Below are 19460 nucleotides of genomic sequence, written 5' to 3'. Positions count from 1 at the left end.
TTCATAAACAATCTTTACAAGTTTCCTCTTGTTCTTTATCATGTCTTTTTCTTATTACCACTATTCACAGACATTTTTAGTGCTGCTTCTCTTTTTAACCTTGGGTTAGTTCTAACAGATGTTTTTGAAGTGCTTTGTTTGTGTTCCACTGAGCGAGTGCAGGAAATTTCAGGCAATTCTTTTTTTCCTTCTTACAAGAACAGCCATGAATGAAAAGTGCTTCCTACAATTTATCATTTCATCAGCTGCACAATTTTCTTTTTACAATTTTGACTGTAAACTTAGCATTGTTTTATTTCTACTTGCTAATCTATTTTGTGCTTCAGTGTACCAGCTATCAATTTCAAATGTTTCCTTTTCCCCAAGAGGTCATTTTCTGGTCATGCTGTCCAGATTTGGCCAATTGCACTTTTGATCCATCAGGTTTTTGTGTATGTGTTTCATGGAATCTTGATTTTTTCCCATAACATTTGCAACTGGTAATTAGTATCAGCTGGAGCCACCATTCTGACTCTTCTTTTGGATTGAGAAAAGGAGAAGTTAGTTATTGCAATTAAAACAAGGAGGTGCCATTCCACCAAGCAAAAGTGCATTCCTAGGTTAGACTTCTTTGGATACTTGAATAGTCTGTCTGGGTTTATCTCCAAATTCAACATGGAAGTCTCAGGGAAATGAACATAGGTCAGATTTTTTTTCCATCTACCTTACATTAACTGTCCGTGCTGCAGGGGCCAGATTGCGGTTTGTGGACAAGTCCAGTTCTTGTGCATGTTAGCAAACATAAAGGTTTGAATGGCTATTAGTATACCTGGATCTGTTAGCCAGGTTGGTAATTGCAGTAGACAGGAGGTAGTGCAAAGTCCAAACTACCAGTGTATCAATAAAGGGGAGAAAATGTGGACAACTATTCAGAATCATCTGTGTTCAATCAAATGCAACCCTTATCTGAGCTATTTTTTTTTTGTTATAAGTGGTGGCTTGGCACTCTCCAGCTTTCATGCTGTACTTGCCTCTTTTTGCCATTTCTCACAGAAGACTATGATTTTCTTGCTAGTGCCCAGATTGTTAAAAAATCTTGGCATGGCCAGTATCTTGTTCAACACCTTCAACATGTACAAATAAAAGCTGGGAGATGGCCTTGGTTTTCCAGCCTTTAACAAAAGACAAGGGAATATTTACTGCTGACTTTGGGAACGCATCCCTTCAAAATAAAGACAAACAGAGGTGGAAAGAAAAAATGTTTTGTGAAAGTATAGACTGGTCTAATTGCAACCACCAAGAGGGAATGATTTTGCAGTTTAATGCAAACTTTCTGGCAAAAGAAAAAGCAACAGCTTTCTTTTAACATATATTAGTTAATATTTTACTGGGAGGAGGGAAGATAAATTATATAATGACAAAAGGTGTATTAAGTACCTAAGCTTACAAATGCATGTGCTGGTATTACCAGAGAAGCGTGATGAACTGCTGAACCTACAGGCTACAAAAAGTGCGTAGCAGACTTTTAATGCAGCTATAATTAAGATTTTAGTAGTAATTTAGCTATTTTTTTTTCTGATTTTATACCAGTGAATCAGCTGTGTAAATAACGTCAATTAATTAGTTGTGTAGTATGTGCAATAAATCTTGTGCTAAATAGAAATCTGAGGCAGAGAAGTCAGGACCCACATCTTAAATGTGTCTAGAGGCCTCAGTGCCTGCATAACCAAAATCTACCATGGAGAGGTATAAGCATTTAATTAGAAAGGAAATGGCTGAAGTTTTTAACCAGAAATCTTAGTATTCTTCATTTATGCCAATTTAAAATAAAACCATATTTGAAACTTTTTATCAATGTTACCTCTGATCACAGCAAAAATTAAAGCTAATAGCTGTGTAAAATGTGTGGTTCATGAAAAAAATGTTATATAAATCCATATTTAAATATCACATCATAGAATCATAGGGTATCCTGAGTTGGAAGGGAACCACAAGCGACATTTAGTCCAACTCCTGGCTCCACACAGGACCACCCCAAATTCAAACCCTATGTCTGAGAGTATTGTCCAAATGATTCTTGAACTCTGACAGGCTTGCTGCCTTGACCACTGCCCTGGGGAGCCTGTCCCAGTGCCTGACCACCCTCTGGGTGCAGAACCTTTCCCTAACCCCCAGCCTGACCCTCCCCTGTCCCAGCTCCATGCTGTGCCCTCAGGTCCTGTCGCTGTCCCCAGAGAGCAGAGCTCAGCACCTGCCCCTCATGAGGGAGCTGCAGGCCGCTATGAGGTCTCCCCTTGGCCTACTCTGCTCTAGGCTGAGCAGACCAAGGAACTTCATCTGCTCTTCATACACCTACTCTAGACCCTTCACCATCTTTGTAGCCCTCCTCTGGACACTCGCTCATGGTTTTATGTCTTTATTGTGTTGTGGCACCCAAAATTACACATAGTATTCGAGCTGAGGCTGCACCAGTGCAGAACAGAGTGGGACAATCAGTTCCCCCAGCTGGCTGGCAATGCCACAGCTGATGCACCCCAGGCCAGGGTTGGCTCTTTTGGCTGCCAGGACACACTGTTGACTCATATTCAACTTGCTGTCAAACAGAACCCCTAGATCCATTTCTATGGGGCTGCTCTCCAGCCTCTCACCACCCAGTCCATATGTATAGCCAGGGTTGCTCCATTCCAGGTGCAGAATCTGACACTCACTCATATTCCTGCCTCAACTTCACACCTTATGTGCACTCAGATCTGCACTTGCTTAACTGCCCTGTGGGTTCCTAAAAGTTGTTCTGGAACATAAGTGATTTTAGGAGCTGGAAAGAGTGAGATAATTACAGACTTTCTCCTGTAGATATTTTAATGATAACAGATGGGGGACAATTAAGGTTACAATGAAATATTTTGATATTAAGCTGTTGAACTCTCCCCAGTTTTTGCAATGAGCATTAAGTAAAAAGCCAGTGTGGAGCTCTGACATTCAGATCTGCACAAAGCATTCTGCTAGCATCACTTGGAAGAGTGACCTTGTTCAAGGACCCAGAAATGTGATAATTGTGGTTTCAAAGAAAAAGATTCAGTCTGTATAAGACAAAGGGGAATGCGTCACTGGATGTATCAACACTAAAGTGACAGTGTGTGTTCAGTTGCCTGAAATAGCAATTTATACGGTTCATTTCAGGTACTTGTTTTTAAAGAAGCGAATTGAAAATTGTTAGCCATTGTTCCCTAGGCTTTTGTCTGACATGTTATAACTGAGGTCATTTTTATAAAAATCACCAGTGATTTGGAAAGGCTGGGTTCTGGGAGACCTTATTTGCTGTCTTTGGATTTCATTTTCAAAAAGTTCAGGGATCCTACAGTATTTCCCAAAGCTGTTACAAGCTAGGGTCTCAAAAAGCAGTCCATCAGAGGCAAGCTTACTTTGGCAAACATCCATTTTAAGATCGTTTTAAGATGGCTAGTTGTGAAAAAAAGAATATAGCAGCCTTTCTTTCCCACATCTGAAGTTTACCCCCATTCATGTCTTAATTTATTCAATGGAAAGACTTATCTCACCTCATCTTAGTTCTCTGAAACTATAATACCTGCCTAAGCTTATCTTTAAGCCCATTTCTGTCATTTGTGGAGGAAGGCACATCTAAAAGAAGTAGACACTTTCTTAAGATAATATATGACAGGCAACTTTTGAAGGTGATTCATCATAGCTATGCCTCTCTCTCATGGCGACTTCCATGAGAACCTATGTGCCTCATTTCTATAAAAGGTTAATGCTAGTTGAGGTGATTGACTAATGAAAAAAGACTCATGATCAGTACATGTAATGGCCTCATAACCAAGAATCTGACATTGCAATTTTATCTACATTCAATAGTGAGAGGCTTTTTACTGCTTAAATTTTATGACTTTCAGTTCCCAAAGGTCAGAACCTAAGAATGGACTGGGTGTTTGCACGTCAGAAGAGACTACACTGTTTAGAAGTTTTCAGCAACAGGAGGTAGAGACAAGGACAATTCAAAGGACTCAGTGCTGAGTTTCTGCAGTTCTACCCAGAAGTCACAGAATGGACGGAATTGCTTAGGCTGTAAGTCTAATTTGGCTTCCTCTGGTGAGCCAAAATTCATTAATATTTTGGTCATAGAACTTATGTCCCTGTACAGGCATGAAGGAATTGATGCCTCTGAGGTGAAAATACAAACTTTGTATGATTAGCCAACTATAGGTTGGCTAATCACCCTATAGTTGGCTAATATAGTTGGCTAATAAGGCACAAGCTTATTTGACTTCAGGTGAGCTGAAACAAGCCAATTACCACCCTGCTGATTCCACCAAACATGACATTGTTACATTATCACACTTCTAAATGTTACAAAATTAATTGCTTTATTTATTTATGTATTTATTTGGCATTCAAAGGAAGAATAATAATCTAGGACATAAGAGGAAGGTAAAACAATTAAATGGGAAATTGCTTGTAATTTCTCTTGATAAGAAATGCCAGTATAGTAATGCTGTGTGTTTCAGTGATTGTTCCTTGAAAACATATGTTTTTTCTTCCTCTGGAAGTTTAAACTTGAATTTTTCTGTACATAAGCAGTAGCAAAAGATAACTGGCCAGTCTAATACAAATCCACTGGGCCATGGGCTGCCAGTTAATACTGCATTTCCTGTTGTCTTTTAAGGGTTCCTGGTGGAGCTGGCTTTCTAGGTTGTGTCTATTCCTGCATAGTTCACACATGCTATATATGTAGAGCCCTACACTCAGATGTGGCAGACTGTGGAATGAATCATATCTGCTGACTATTGTGAGAATACATGGTGACTGATTTCCTGTGCGTGCTGTACCTGTCTCACCAACCTGCTACTTGAATAGAGCAACAAAGGGTCTGCAATACACATCACGGAGGCTTTTGTCAACCCAGTTGACTGAGGCTACTGCATGTGTTTGTTATGAAGTGTAACCACATGCAGTCTGCTTTTGCTATTTTTGGGCAGTTTTAAATGGGTTGGAAGAGACTTTAAAAATCACCTATTTTCAACCCTGCCCCTCCCATGGGCAGGGATGCCACTAGATCAGGTTGCCCGAGACCCCATCCAGCCTGACCTTGAACACCTCCAGAGATGGGGCATCCACAGCTTCTCTGGGCAACCTGTGCCAGTGCCTTACCACGCTCCAAGTGAAGAATTTCCTGCTAACATCTGGTCTAAATCTGCCCTCTTTTAGTTTAAAACCATTCCCCCCTTGTCCTGTCATTATCTGACCGAGCAAAAAGTTGCCCCATTTAAGTACTGAAAAGCTGCAATGAGGTCTCACCGGAGCCTTCTCTTTTTCAGGCTGAGCATCCCCAGCTCTCTGAGCCTGTCTTCAGAGGAGAGGTGCTTCAGCCCTCTGATCATCTGTGTGTCCTTCCTCTGGCCTCATTTGAACAACCCCACATCCTTCTTGTGCTTCCAGACCTGGATGTAGCACTCCAAGTGGGGCCTTACAAGGGCAGAGCAGAGGGGAACAATCACCTCCCTCCACCTGCCCTCCAATCCTCTGTTGATCCAGTCTATGTGCATTTTCTTTACAGTTTCTTTACACTGTAGCTGGATACAATCCAGAGGCATCTGACAGACCTTCTATGTGCTCACTGCTTAGCTGGTCTGCATATGCTCTCTAACTCTGATATATCCACAGAATATTAGATTTATTAAGTTTGAACATTATAGTTAGATAACAGATGTGCACCTATTTCTATGCAGCAATTCTTGAATAGAAATATAGTTCACTATATATTCACAGTGAACATCTGTTTCTCATCTTATTCATGATTTTCCTACTGTTCGTTAAGGTAGTTTGTCAGAGAAGGGAAAGGAACATGTACCATAGATCAGAAGGCACAGTTTTGTCTCTCAGTTAAGCAGACTTTGTCTTTCCAGCTTGTAGTAGCAGCCCTTGGGCTTTTTCTGTATATAAACTGAAGCTGGTATTCATGCAATCGGATCTAGTCAGTAATACTCCTGATTACTATTTTGTTAATTTCTAAAGCTTGCAGGTGATTTTATTTACTTATTTTGATATTTTATTTTTTTTAAAAAAGCAATTTGAGCTGGGTATCAAAAGGATGTTATCACAAATGAGTTGTCTTTGAAATCATTTTCTTGGGTTTTCATTACATAAGGGTAATTTGACTAACAATAAACACAGACTGATAGCAGAAGGTGCCTCTTATTCAGACTTCCAGTCAGAGAGACAAGGATTTGCTGAAGTTGAAAGTGCTCCATGCTAGTGTCTAATTTAAATGGTGTTCTCTCTGTCCACAGGAAACTAACAAAGGGTCTTACTGTAACTGGGATCGATTTCAAGTAACAGTTTTTGCTGGTGCACCTCTGTGATGAACAGGGCTGTAAATAGTCTCCCATACTAAAGTTAGTGCTGATAATATTTTGGGGGAAAATGTGTGTTTCTAAGATCAATTATGGCAAGATTATTACTGTGTAGTAGCTTGCATTCTTATTCTTATCAATTGCAAGACTTACAATTACAAGCATGCCCAGTTCCACTGAAACCTGGTGACAGTTAGTCCCCTGGTCACAGTAGTGGGGCAAGGCGCGGCAGTCTGTGCAGTCAGGGTGCACTCAGGCAGGGCAGAGCTTTCCACCCCGCTCACATAAACAACTCGTCTACCAGCCACCTACCTATAGGTGAACCACCATGGTCATCACTAGGCAGAGAGCTCTTTTTAGAAAGTCTGTGGTCACGCAGGCTGAGTGCCCACTCAGAAATGTGGCAGTTCAGGTCTCTGTATGCATGGAGTGCCTGAGCCTGTTGCTGCCATCTGAGGGTGGCAGAGGCACCGTGTGTGTGAGGTGCGAGCAGGTGGATGGCCTGGTCAGCCTGGTGGCAAAGCTCAAGGAGTAGGTGGAGAGGCTGAGGGCCATCAGGGAGTGTGAGCGGGAGATAGACCTGTGCAGCAACTCCCTGCAAGGCTTGAAGGAAAGGCACCGGTGTGAGACACCCCAAACAGTGCATATGAATCATGTACATCTTCAAAAGGAAGTAAGAATGACACATCTTTGCAGAAGGCAGCCAGTAACTCATTTAAGATAGCTGTGTCATTATTAGTGAGGGTGGGAAAAGTTTTGATGTTGCTCAAATCTTCTACTTATTTTTTTTTTTGAACATTCTTGTATTTTGCAGAAGGATACAAGTTTTTTTTGTTTGTTTGTTTGTTTTGTTTTGACTCTGGTGTGGGCCACATCTGCCTTCTGCTCCTTCTTCTCCTCAGATGAGAGACCAGAAACTCTGAATAATTTCTTCCAACCTCTATTTGTAGCAAGCTTTTGAGCTCAAAACCCAGGGAAACAATCCACTCATGAGGATTTTCTCATCTGGGATATTAGTCCTTTCTTCCACTGAGCTACTGCTTAAGGATAATTCCCTCAGTCTCTCAGATGTGCTCTAGGATCTCCATTCTGATCAAGTGTTCAAAGGGACTAAGCAGAAATCATTTCAGCCCAGGGTTCTCCTGTCTCTGCTGGTGGCTTGGTGGCTATGGGTTGGTTTTGGTAAGAAATTCCACTGCAGGCGTTCTTCAAGAAACTTGTGTCAGATTTACTAGTGGCTTGTGAATAGCTTTTGGTCTCCAAGCGTTATTGACTATTGATGAAAAAACATTGTCTCGAACAAGTACTTAACCTGCTCTAACAAAAATTGCTGTGTTCAATACCTTGCTCTCTTTTCCTAGCAATAATAAAAATCTCAGCTTTCTACAAACCTAGCATGACCTGCCTTGGTTGAAACAAGATATTAATAAGGGTCAGCTATCCATATCAAACTGTTCAGCAATTAATGTTAAGAGTGAAACAAAGGTAAATATTCCATCCTTGGTAATCTGTAATTATACTAGATTTTTTTTTTCTTTCTATGTGCATTCAACATTCTTTTTTCTCAGCAGGCTCAATGGTATAAGCGTGATTCTTGGAAGAAGAGATTGAGTCGTAGTGTTGAAAATGTTCAATGAATCACAGTCTAAAGGCTTTGAAAATAGATGTGGAGACTAGCCATGCAGTTTTGTAGACTTCACACTGGTTGAAGAAACTTGCCCCCAAGTATTCAGACAGTCCATGTGCTTTGCATGTTAATTGGAGTTGACTAGTATCCAGTCTGTGGTGGTGTTCATCTTCTCTAGAGTGATATGTAATGCTATTAAAAAAAAAAAAAAAAAATAACAGCATAAGCACAAGCCCTCTAGCTAAGTAGATAAATATTTGTACAAAGATATTGTCTTATATATAACAGAAAGGAGAATGCTTGGAGCAGTTATTCAGAAATTTTGTTTCAAGAGTACTCTAAAAACAGCTTTACTTTTTGCTGTTTCTCGGTGGGGATTTGGAGTGGTTTGGGGTCTTTGAGCTGTGTAATGTTCATGGACTAAGTTCAATTGCTATTTCTATTAATTTGCTTTCTGTCTCCCAGAGTCTTAAGCAGGATAGCAAATATTTTAGAGAAACATTAAAAAGAGTGAGAACAGGGCTGAGTTTATTGGCATTATTTGAAGATGCTCTCAGAGCTTGTTACAGTGAATAGATATAGATATTTCCCCTGGAAGGGCAGTGTGGGAGGCAATATTATGGAAACAGCCTAGCCCCTTTTCCAAAATTTTACACCTACCTGAGTTCTCTGTTGGATCAGAGGAAGTTAAAAATGCTTAGCATTGCACAGGGCAGGGATTTGCTTTGGGCTCTTTAGGGATTATTCCAAGGACTAAAATGTCAAATAACTGTACAGAGAAAAACAGTTCTTGAACTTTTTCCATAGTATTTGGCACACATCACAGACAATTTCAGGACTGGAGGAACAGCTTCCCATGGAAATCTCATTAAGAAAGGCATTAGCTGTATCTTACCATAATTGTACAACCAGATTTAGAGCTAATATTGTATGGCTAACACTTCTCTGTAGGTGCTTTTCTGATGAGCACGATCTGAGAAACACTTGTGATGTGTGCCATGATCTTAGGACAGAGATTAGAGATGAGATATGGCTAGATGGCTAATACCAGCTAGAGATGGCTAAAACCCTCTATGTGGCCTGGGGTCTCCTTGTTCACAGTAATTGGCAGCTTCTTCTACAACTAGCACCCTGGGCTTCAATGGAACCAAGTCCAGTAGATCTGTGGAAATTTTTAGTTCTGCTACTGAAAGGATAAAAGAAAAAACAACAACAACAAAAAAGGAAAATACAGGTTTTGATCACTCTGAAATGAACCTTTAAAAGCAGAAGAAAACATGCTTTGGCTGAAAAAGCATTTTGTTCATGCAAAATAGCATGCTTCATTTTCAGACGGTTACAGTAAAAGTGAAGTAAATAATGATTTGGATTCATTGAACTGATTATGATAATTGTATCAGTATGTTTCTTTTAGTCAGTAGCCCGACAGAAGACTCATTTTCCTATGAAGTGGTACATGTAACTTACTTGCTACTGTAACTAGTGTATGAGGCAAATAGAGGAAGTCAGAATCTTACAGAATCATAGAATATCCCAAGTTGGAAGGGACCCACAAGGATCATTGAGCCCACTTCCCGGCACCACACAGCTCAACCCAAAAATTCAGACCATGTGACTAAGTGCACAGTCCAAATGCTTCTTAAACTCCCACAGGCTTGGTGCAGTGACTACTTCTCTGGGGAACCTGTTCCAGTGTGTGACCACCCTTTCAGTGAAGAACCTCTTCCTGATTTCTAGCCTGAACCTCTCCTGCCTCAGCTTGACACCATTCTCGTGGGTCCTATCACTCTTGTCCTCTGCTTCCATTGCCTTAGTACAAGATGGAGAACAAGTCCTACGAGGAGCGGCTGAGGGAGCTGGGCTTGTTCAGCCTGGAGAAGAGGAGGCTCAGGGGCGACCTTATCGCTCTCTATAGGTACCTCAAGGGAGGCCGTAGCGAGGTGGGGGTTGGTCTGTTCTCCCACGTGCCTGGTGACAGGACAAGGGGGAATGGGCTTAAGTTGCGCCAGGGGAGTTTTAGGCTGGATGTTAGGAAGAACTTCTTTACCGAAAGGGTTGTGAGGCATTGGAACAGGCTGCCCAGGGAAGTGGTGGAGTCACCATCCCTGGAAGTCTTTAAAAGACGTTTATATGTAGAGCTTAGGGATATGGTTTAGTGGGGACTGTTAGCGTTAGGTCAGAGGTTGGACTCGATGATCTTGAGGTCTCTTCCAACCTAGAAATTCTGTGATCAATTCTGTGATCAAGATCCTGAAAATAAAATGTGTGAAAAGTTTGTTGTAATGTTTTTATTTCAGTTAAAATTGTTTGCTGAATTTGATTGAATTCCAGAATCCAGGCACCCCAAAACTGCATTTTCCAGATAATAAATTTGACTGGATGCCCTTCAATGTGACACACTGACCTTACCTTTATGATTGCAGTTAGGACTATCTCAATGAAACTGAGATACATGAAATGAATTAAGGACAAACTATCACTGGGCTTTTATTTAGTAAGGATAACTGGCAGCAGCTGCTGTGACTCAATGAGTCAGAAATAGTTATAGATAATGGATGGTAAGGCAAAGACAATGTAATTTTTTTTCACATGAGAGTGGCTGATCTTGTGACAAGGTTTTATTATAACAACTGTACTTCTGTTTTGCTAAATGATTGATGCACAGAGTACTCTGCATAATCTTCTTTGGTGATGAATGTTGGTGCCATGAAGCAGCAGTTACTCACTGTGCTATTACTGAACATGAATTTTGATTGACTTGTGGCATAGAGCTGCTGGGTACTTAAATCAATGAAATAAAAGTCAAGAAGAGGCAAAGATAATGTTCCTCCTGCAATATTAACTCCTTTGTCTTATGTACAAACAGTTTCTGGTAAGAAGTTAAGGGGTTACATCTCTAAATTCCTTACACATGGGAAGAAGGAAGGAAAAGGCATGTGAACCACTGCTTGCTGTTTAGGTGTGAAAGCTGTGATGGTTTTCTTTGGTTTGGTTTGGTTTTTGGTTTTGATTTTTTGTGTGTGCATGTATGTTTGTTTGTTTGTTTGCTTGCTTTTTGTTTTTCTCTTCCTCCTTTCCTGTATTGGCAACAAAAGCTGGGAACGTCTAAGGAGGGATCAGTGGTTTTGGCTCTAGGAAGGAGGTGCATTGAGCTTCCCCATGTGCTGCTGCCTGAAGAAGCTATTGACCTAAAGGGTAGAGGATTATCTTTCCCAGCTCGGCTCATCCAACAAAAATCATTGCCACTCATACCTGGTGGTGCAGTTACGCAGAAGTATGAGAGCATGAAGGCATGTTTCCTCTTCCATGGGGCTGGAGTTGCTCTGTGGATTCCCTCAGCTGAGTTCCAGGATTGGAGGAAATGTGCTGGTATGGTTGAGTGCTCTCTAATGGCTTACAGAGATGGGAAGAATTGGGTTCAGTATGTCTGTACATCCCTGACCTTTCCATCCCCATTCTCACATCAGGAATGAAATACAGAAATACTTCTGCTTTCTTGGCTACAAACAAGCAGATGAGTTAATCTGCCCAGAGATGAGGGGTCCACCTCTTGTTTGAGATTCTTTGTATGTCTAAATATATAGTTGTGTGTCAGTGGTACCACTGCCAGTAGGAGTGGTGTTTATGTGACCTAGCCAGTGAAACATTGATGTTTTTATTATTTTTGTTCTCTGCAGCCTCAATGTTAAGGAGGACAGGGGGAGAAGAAGGAAACCCAGCTGGAAGGAGATGTTGGTACAGTGCACATGGGCAGTCTGGATACTTCTCAGCTCTTCTTTTCTTCTTTTCACCTGAAAGCCAGCTCAGTGGAGATTGATTTCTCCTGAAATCATTGATGCCATGGCAGCATTGTAATAGCAAGGGAATACAGATATTCACTTCATGTTAAGAACTTCTGGCTAGTGTAGGAGGTTGGGTTCCAAATGTGGTTAATAAGGTGAGAGTAAGGAATCAATTTAGGGCACATAAATTGGTCTTGAGCTGTGCATTACTGTGTGGAAAAGCTTATCTTACTCCACAGACTATAGAAAAAGCTGAAGAAAACTAGTCTGAAAAATTAAAGCCAGATTTTAGAGGACACAGCTACTCTTCTATGTTTCTGCATCATGAGCAGGACAAATTGCAACTTGTGACTTCTGCTACGCAATTAAAAAAACAATGTTTATTTAACTGCTGTCTTATGAGGATGAAGAGACTGACCAAAATGTTTTAACATGATAAGTCTTTATCCCATGGTCTTTTTAAAGGATTTTTTTTTTCTAATTTTAATAATATACCTTCTTGAATTTTTTTTAAATATTGAGATTCACTCTTTTACATTTTCTTCTCTCTCTTCTTTTTTTTTTTTTTTTTTCTTTTTTCCCCCTTTTTCTAATTTGGCACACAGTAGGAGTGAAGGAGAAGAGACAAAAGAAAATTGTGCAACTATATTCATTGTCTTTGATACAGGAGAAAAAACACATTTTAAAAGGGAATCTGCACAAATTTTTGTTTTCAGAAAGTCTCTTTTAATTATCTAGTAATTATTTAATAGAGAAATTTCCATGAATTTTATCTAATACAGATGGGATAGTCTAAGGGTGACTTTGTGGTCTAATGAAAATTATGATACTTCCTTAACCTTGTATAGTGTTTCTGCGGTAGTATTTCTAAATACACTCAAATACACCTTTGCATACGTGTAAAGCAGTCATCATAAATAGCTGACATTTACCAACAGATACTGCTCAAGATGTTACTTGGAATGTTACTTTATTATACCTGGAATGAAATAACCCTCTCTTAGCTTCTCTGCTAAATTCCAAATTATTTCTGTTTTAACTTATTTCAGCATGAGTAGGGGACTTCGATATTTCAGTGACTTATTTGAGTCTAAATATAATGTGATGTTTGTCTGTCATCATTGTTCCTGATTTGTGAAAAGTATTTTTTTGTTGATTTCTTCTATATGAATAAAAACCTCTGCAGACTTCCAGAAGTTTTCATATGCCTATCATGTATACTAGGTCGCTTGCTGGATCCAGTTCTGAACTGATGCTCATTCTCAAACCTGTTTCTCTTTGTGTCAATCAGTTTTTATTTTCCTCTTACAGGTTGCGGTCTTTGGTAAAGCAGTTAGAGAGAGGGGAAGCTTCAGTTGTAGACCTAAAGAAGAATTTGGAATATGCTGCAACTGTGCTTGAGTCAGTATACATTGATGAAACTAGGTGAGTTAACCACAGATATCAGCATTCATCTTATATCTAGTACCAGTAACACAAAATTGTACTTTACACATCAGTTGGAAAAGTTGTTGTTGCCAAGATTTCTTACTCACAGACAATATGTTTTTAATCATTAAAATACTGAATTTCACAGAGAGCAGATCTTCAATCCTTGGTCTAAAAGCTTCTTTACATTTCCCAGGGCAGAAGGAAGATCAAAAGCAATCATAAATTTAACATATAATTGGTTACTACTTTTTCTGAAAGTTTCTAAGGAAAGTTCTAAATTGGTACCCCTCTATTCCTTTTGAATAGTGTTAAATCTTTTCATTTGTATCAAGACTTCTAAATTATTACCTTTTTTTTACTTTTTTTTTTTTTTTTTTTTTTTTTACTCCACGTCATGATAGTTAGACTGGTAAGACACTGCAGAGAGAGGAGTTCCCCTTCTTTTTACGTGCTGTTTCCCTAGTGCTAAATGTACTTCTAGAGTCACCTTAGGTGATCAGAATAGGAAAGGAGAGGACTGGGAAGTTAGACATGACTGTCAGTGATATCTGAAGGGCTGAAAGGTCAGGAGTATTGGTGAGAGGAAAATGAGAAGTGAGTGCATGATTATGTCATTGTGCTTCAGAAGGTTGATACTTCTTGTTTGTCAGCATGGCAGTAAGTTTCACAATCTGGCATTTAACTATACAAGCGAATAAACAATCTGTTAAAGACTTGTAGAAATATGTTTCATCAGTGCTTACAAACTGAAGGCATTTAACAACTGCTTTTAGTAGAATATACGTACATTTCTTTTTGGTGAATGATGATGTAATGCTCTCCAAGGCAGTCTACTTACCCGTCATTTTCCTCCCCCTTCTAGGCGACTACTGGACACAGAAGATGAGCTCAGCGACATCCAGTCTGACTCTGTGCCCTCAGAGGTCCGGGACTGGTTGGCTTCTACCTTCACACGACAAATGGGGATGATGCTCAAAAGGACCGAGGAAAAGCCCCGGTTCAGAAGCATTGTCCATGCAGTACAAGCAGGAATATTTGTGGAAAGGTAAAGGAGCATGTAATTACTTTGTTCTAGTAGCTGTCCAGGTACTGCGGATTGCAGTAGTAATACCTGTAGTATTAAATAAAGAATACTTTAATAAATTTCTAATGATGTTTCTACACAGATCTGATTATCACCTGGAAACCTGGTGCTGCTGAAGCAGCACATTCTGATCAATTCTTAGCATACATGTAATACAGGTGTAATAGCACTGTTGAAATAATTTTGACAGAATATACACCTCTGCATAGCCCTAGGTCAGGAGTCAAAGTTTTTAAAATTCAGTCAACCCAGACCAGGCCCTTCCTTGCCTGTTTGCCTCTGCTGTCTGGTTATTTCCTAGGAAGAACTTCTAAGAAACAAAAGAAAATTCTGTATCATCGTATTAGTGGCCTGAATTGCATAGTACATGTGTTGACCAAGACTGATATGAAATATTTGGAGCTTAGAGGGGATTTAAAAAAATCCATTGAGACCTCTTAGCCTTTTCGGTCATGATTTGCATCAGAACATACTGCTAAAATTAATATAGTCATTTAAATTTGGACTCATTTCCACACTTACCTTTTCTTACTGAGTAACCACTCTTCCCTGACATTCTTCCTTCTAGCAAGGAAGCCTGGTGCATGTGAAACAGCCAGGAGACTTCAGACAGCAGGTCCCAGGTCTCTACAGCAAAATTCAAGTCAGGAGTGAATGCGCTAGGAGAGTCTTCCAGGACACTGCAGAGCACCCTTTCACTGTTTATCAGGATTGCACTGAGTGCCTAGCAGTTTTCTGTGTAGGAGGGTGAGCGTATCAGACAACGGACCACAGGCCATATACAGATACACAGAGCTTCCTCCTACATATTTAAGTAGTTACTTAAAGTGCAAGAAATTACTGTAGATGTGTTAAGAGTGGCAGCAATTGTGATAAGTCTAACAGGACAGCATCAGTTGTCATTTCTCCCTGGAAAAGATTTCTCCCAGGTTTGACAGGCTATTTGTGAATTAACCCTCACTCTCAGTGAGAGACTTGCTCAACAAAGAAATAAATGAACTGCAGAGATCTGGGTGCAGGAGGCTGTTTTCCAGTTGATCTGAGTCACTGTGGCCTTAAAGAGGAAATACTCAGATGTGATATGGCACCAGAGGAAGGTTTTGCTCTCCTGAGCTAAGGGAGAGGGACTCTGCCTGAGTCATCACTTAAGAGAAAACTACTGTGTCCTGGCAGAAGGAGAAGACAGCTTTCCATCACCTCTTTTTAGTCCTGCATTGCTTAAGTGCAACAAAGGGTGAGCTGTGGAAAAGCATTTTAGCCATGTCAAAGTCTATTAAAATGTGTGGCCTGAAAACAAGTTTAAAATCTAGTACATACTTGGGTGCTTTGCTTAGTATGGTTGCAGATATTGATTGTTGGCTTATTCTCTCTCATATGTACACAGAGAACACCTAAAAGATTTTATACCAATCTTAATAAATAAATAAACAAATAAATAAATAGACAAAAGTAGCAGCTGGACCAAACTAGAGATGATTTATTGCAGACAACAAATGACTGGCAAAGGACTACAAAAGGTGAAAAGGCAGTGTGGTTATCTGCAGTGGAAAATGAGGAATATCTTGTGTATTTGAGAGTAGCCTTTCCCTCTGATGAAGATCTGCTGTTGACAGATTCTGATGTCCTGTCAGGTGATCAAGGTATGAGATACTGGGAAGTGTATCATCTCAAGTTAGTCTATACAATAAGAATGGTTAAGAGAGTTTGTGTACAAGTTAGAAAGAAGAAGAAAATAAAAAACAAATTGCAGTTAGGGTTTGCTGGGCTAAGCAAGGTCTCCTGTAATGGTGTGTTGCCTTATTGGTTTATTTTGTTTGTTTTTGTTTAATTTTATTTGTGTGTTGATTTATCTATTTCATCTTGGCAGAATGTACAGACGGACATCGAATATGGTTGGTTTGAGCTACCCACCAGCTGTAATTGGAGTGCTAAAGGTAATCCTAATAAAAAAGTGCAGGGCATGGGCATGTCTGTATAAACCATCAGGGCAACAGTGATATTTGACTTGGGAGTCTTTGCACTTGCCTTTTTCTCCTCTCTAATGTTTAGTTTATTTTATCTACATTAATAATTTACTGGCCTAAGAGAATATTCTTTCAATAAAAGAAACAACAGTGTTCAAGGCTTTGGACATTTTCAAGTTGTGAAGGTTACAGCTCTATTCTAGTTTCCAGTGACTAAACTGATGACTTCGTAACATGCTAAAATCAATCACAACCTTGCACAGTGAAGAAAGAAAACATGGGTGAAGAGAAATGGAGAAAAAAAAAGTATCAATTGCTGTGAGAGGAGGGATTTTCTCATATTTCTTAGCTTTAGGTCTTCAAGGCAACAGTCATCTTAGGAATAATAGTCTTTTGTGAGTTTTGAAATTTCAGAGAAAGACAGAGAGGTCACAAGAAGTCTGACAAAAATAAAATTCAATTCATTGGGCAATTGCAAGGTTTTTGATTCAGGCAAGAATTATCAAGACCACAAATACAAGTTAGCCCCCAGCTATCTACACAGCAGCTTTGCAGAGGTCTGGTAATGAGGCAGATCACAAGTTCTGTGTGGTTCAACCACGCCATACACAGATGAAAAAAGGTAACACAAAGGGGAATATATAGGGGCGTTACGTGTAAAGCTTGTGAAACAGTCCTGCTCTACTCTACACAGGAAAGACCTACAGTTAGGGTACCGAATCCATTTATTTTTGGACAGTACAGCTGATCAAAAGATAATGGAGCAATCACAAAGGTCCACTGAGTGCAACAAGAATGATGACCTTCATGTACAAAATTGTAGCATTTATTCACACCTTTTTCCAACTGCAGATTTACAAGTGTTAGCTTCACTCCTGCAAATGGGATCTAAAGTCTTGTTTTAGAACTACACCTCATAGCCAGATTATGGGGGAACACATCTATAGTGGTACCTCTTTTCCTGAGTAACAAGACGGTCCAAGACCTGGCAGCTACTGTCAGCTGACATAAACGTCACTTAAGCCCTCTCCCCTTTCTCTGTTTTTAAGTTATTAAGGATGATAAACAGAACTGATTAAGCTAGAGTGAACTGATTAAGCTAGAGTAAGTTAAGACACATCAATAACAACAAAAGCATTGACTAATTTTGCTCAGGGTGAAATAATGCCTGCTTGGCTACTGTGCACTCTAGGATGTATATATTTTTTTAAACTATTTTGAGAACATGTCTCTGCCTGGATGGCTTTGGGGTAGGTAACAGACATGGTTGAAATAAGAATTACTTGTTTTTGAGAAGTGTTCTGTCTTTGAAATAATACTTAATCTTAAATTTCTCAGTCCCATTTCTTTAATGGGAAATGGTATATTTCTTGCTTGTTTCAGTCCAGTACAGCCAACTAAAGAAAAAAATCCCCAAACTTACAGCCACCTGACTGCTTGGTGAGCTCTGTAAAATGAGTTAATGGTTTAAGCATGAAAAATGGTATAGGATGTACCACAGGCATCTCTTCAGATGGTCTATATTGCCATAATCAATATTCCCTTTAGAGTTATAGTAATAAGGACAAGGGCTGAGACAACATGGACTGAAAAGTTTATTTTTGAATTTTGTGTTCTTCTTTTTTGCTGTGGTGACCAACAAGATGCCTGCACTGAGTAAACCAAAGCTGTGGAATCAGCTTGTGAAAACGAGGTTGGTTTTAATAAAACAATGCAGTACTGTAACCTATGCAAAGAGTGTGGATGGAGTGGTAGCCATGTAAGTCTGAGGCATATTCTTTCTCCCTTTTTCAGTGGGTGAGAAGTTAGGCAATATTTGAATTGGTTCCACAGCATCTCTTTCTCTCTGTGTATGTATCTCAGATACTGATTTTGGTATTGCCATAGATAATTGTTTTTCTGCATGACATGGGTGTAGTGATGTAAGATGTAGTGCTATAAAAGGAATGATCAGATTTGTATCGCATTTGAATGAATATTGGCCATGCAGATGTGTGAATAAGTGTGTTCATTTACCTGGCAAGTTCTGGTGATCTGCTGTAGTGCTAGAGATGGAACTTAATAGTAACTAACTGCTGAAATATTTACCTGCTTTAGATTTATTTTTTTTGTGTGTGTGTTGTTGTTGTTGTTTCAGCTTTTTCTGATGCCTAGGCTGTCCTGGAAGTATTTTCTTGGCTAGCTAATATGCATATACACAGAAACTGTTGTCACTTACAAAGTGACAGTGTCTGAAATTACTTGGTATCTGCAATATAGACATCATCTTGACTGTGGCTACAAGAAATTGTCAGGCCTACCAGTAATGTTGAAAAGATATCTGTTGCTGCATCTGCTTGTTGGCTTATAAAGACAGATCAAGTCTCCAAGGTTAAGGACAGATGGAAAGGCAGAAAACTGAACATTTACAAAGAACTGGAGTTTCACTTTATCTCTAGGTTCCCCCAAGAGATGGAACAATGGCCAAATATTTAAGACACAGGACTGCGAGATAAGATAAGCTTGGGTCTGTAGTTACACTGCAGTGAGTATAGGTAGCATAAGCGCAGCTTATGACACTTTAACTGAGGCTACAGGGCCAGTGACCTAGAAATGAGTAGCAAAGGAAGTTTCCCATCCCTTGCTTCTCCTCCTCTCTTTACTGAGAAGAAAGGGTTTTTCTCCTGCAGCACAAAATGCCTGTGAAGTTCTGCTTATCTATAGATCTCTTCCCAATATATGGGTCAATTCTGTGTTAAATTTTTTAAAGGTCAAAAATCTGCTGTTTTTCAAAGTTTAGCTGGTATTGCTGCAAGCCTCTAAGCAATGTATAACACGTTCATGCTTCTGTTAAGAGAATTTTCCCCCTAGTTCTTTAGGGTAAAATGCTGCTGTCATTACTGTCAATAGCAAAACTTCTGTTGACTAAATGAGAACAAGGATTTTTACATCAATGAAATCTAAATAATGCTACTGTGAAACTTAGCATCTATTTGGTTAACCACTATTAAGTGTAAAAGAACGACTTTGATGTCCTGTTTTGCAATTTGGTTCATTTCATCTGCTGCAAGAAACAAGAAAAAATAAATAAAGAAACAAGAAAAAGTTGATAAAAATTTCTTGCTACAAAAAATACATAAAAACAAACCTTTTTTTTCTACAAGATAAGATAGCCTTACAATGAGTTCTATTTCAGCATAGTTGAGTCATTAAATTCAATGTCAAAGGAACCAGAAGTCAATTATT

General features: G+C 39.5%; 1 protein-coding gene across 9 annotated transcripts in view; it reads left to right on the top strand.

Moving 5' to 3' along the window:
• PDE1C (phosphodiesterase 1C) overlaps positions 1-19460 on the top strand; it is a 311425-nt gene that overhangs the window by 216533 nt on the left and 75432 nt on the right. For all 9 annotated transcript variants that reach the window (XM_082755208.1, XM_082755210.1, XM_082755212.1 and 6 more), the window contains 3 exons: positions 13068-13181; positions 14050-14232; positions 16139-16205. In XM_082755208.1, coding sequence (XP_082611334.1) covers positions 13068-13181; positions 14050-14232; positions 16139-16205 — 364 coding nt within the window. The remainder of the gene's footprint in view (positions 1-13067; positions 13182-14049; positions 14233-16138; positions 16206-19460) is intronic.

This window comes from Aythya marila (genome assembly GCF_965140915.1).
Source record: "Aythya marila genome assembly, chromosome: 2".
Lineage (NCBI taxonomy): Eukaryota > Metazoa > Chordata > Aves > Anseriformes > Anatidae > Aythya > Aythya marila.
This window is presented reverse-complemented; position numbering and strand designations above follow the sequence as displayed.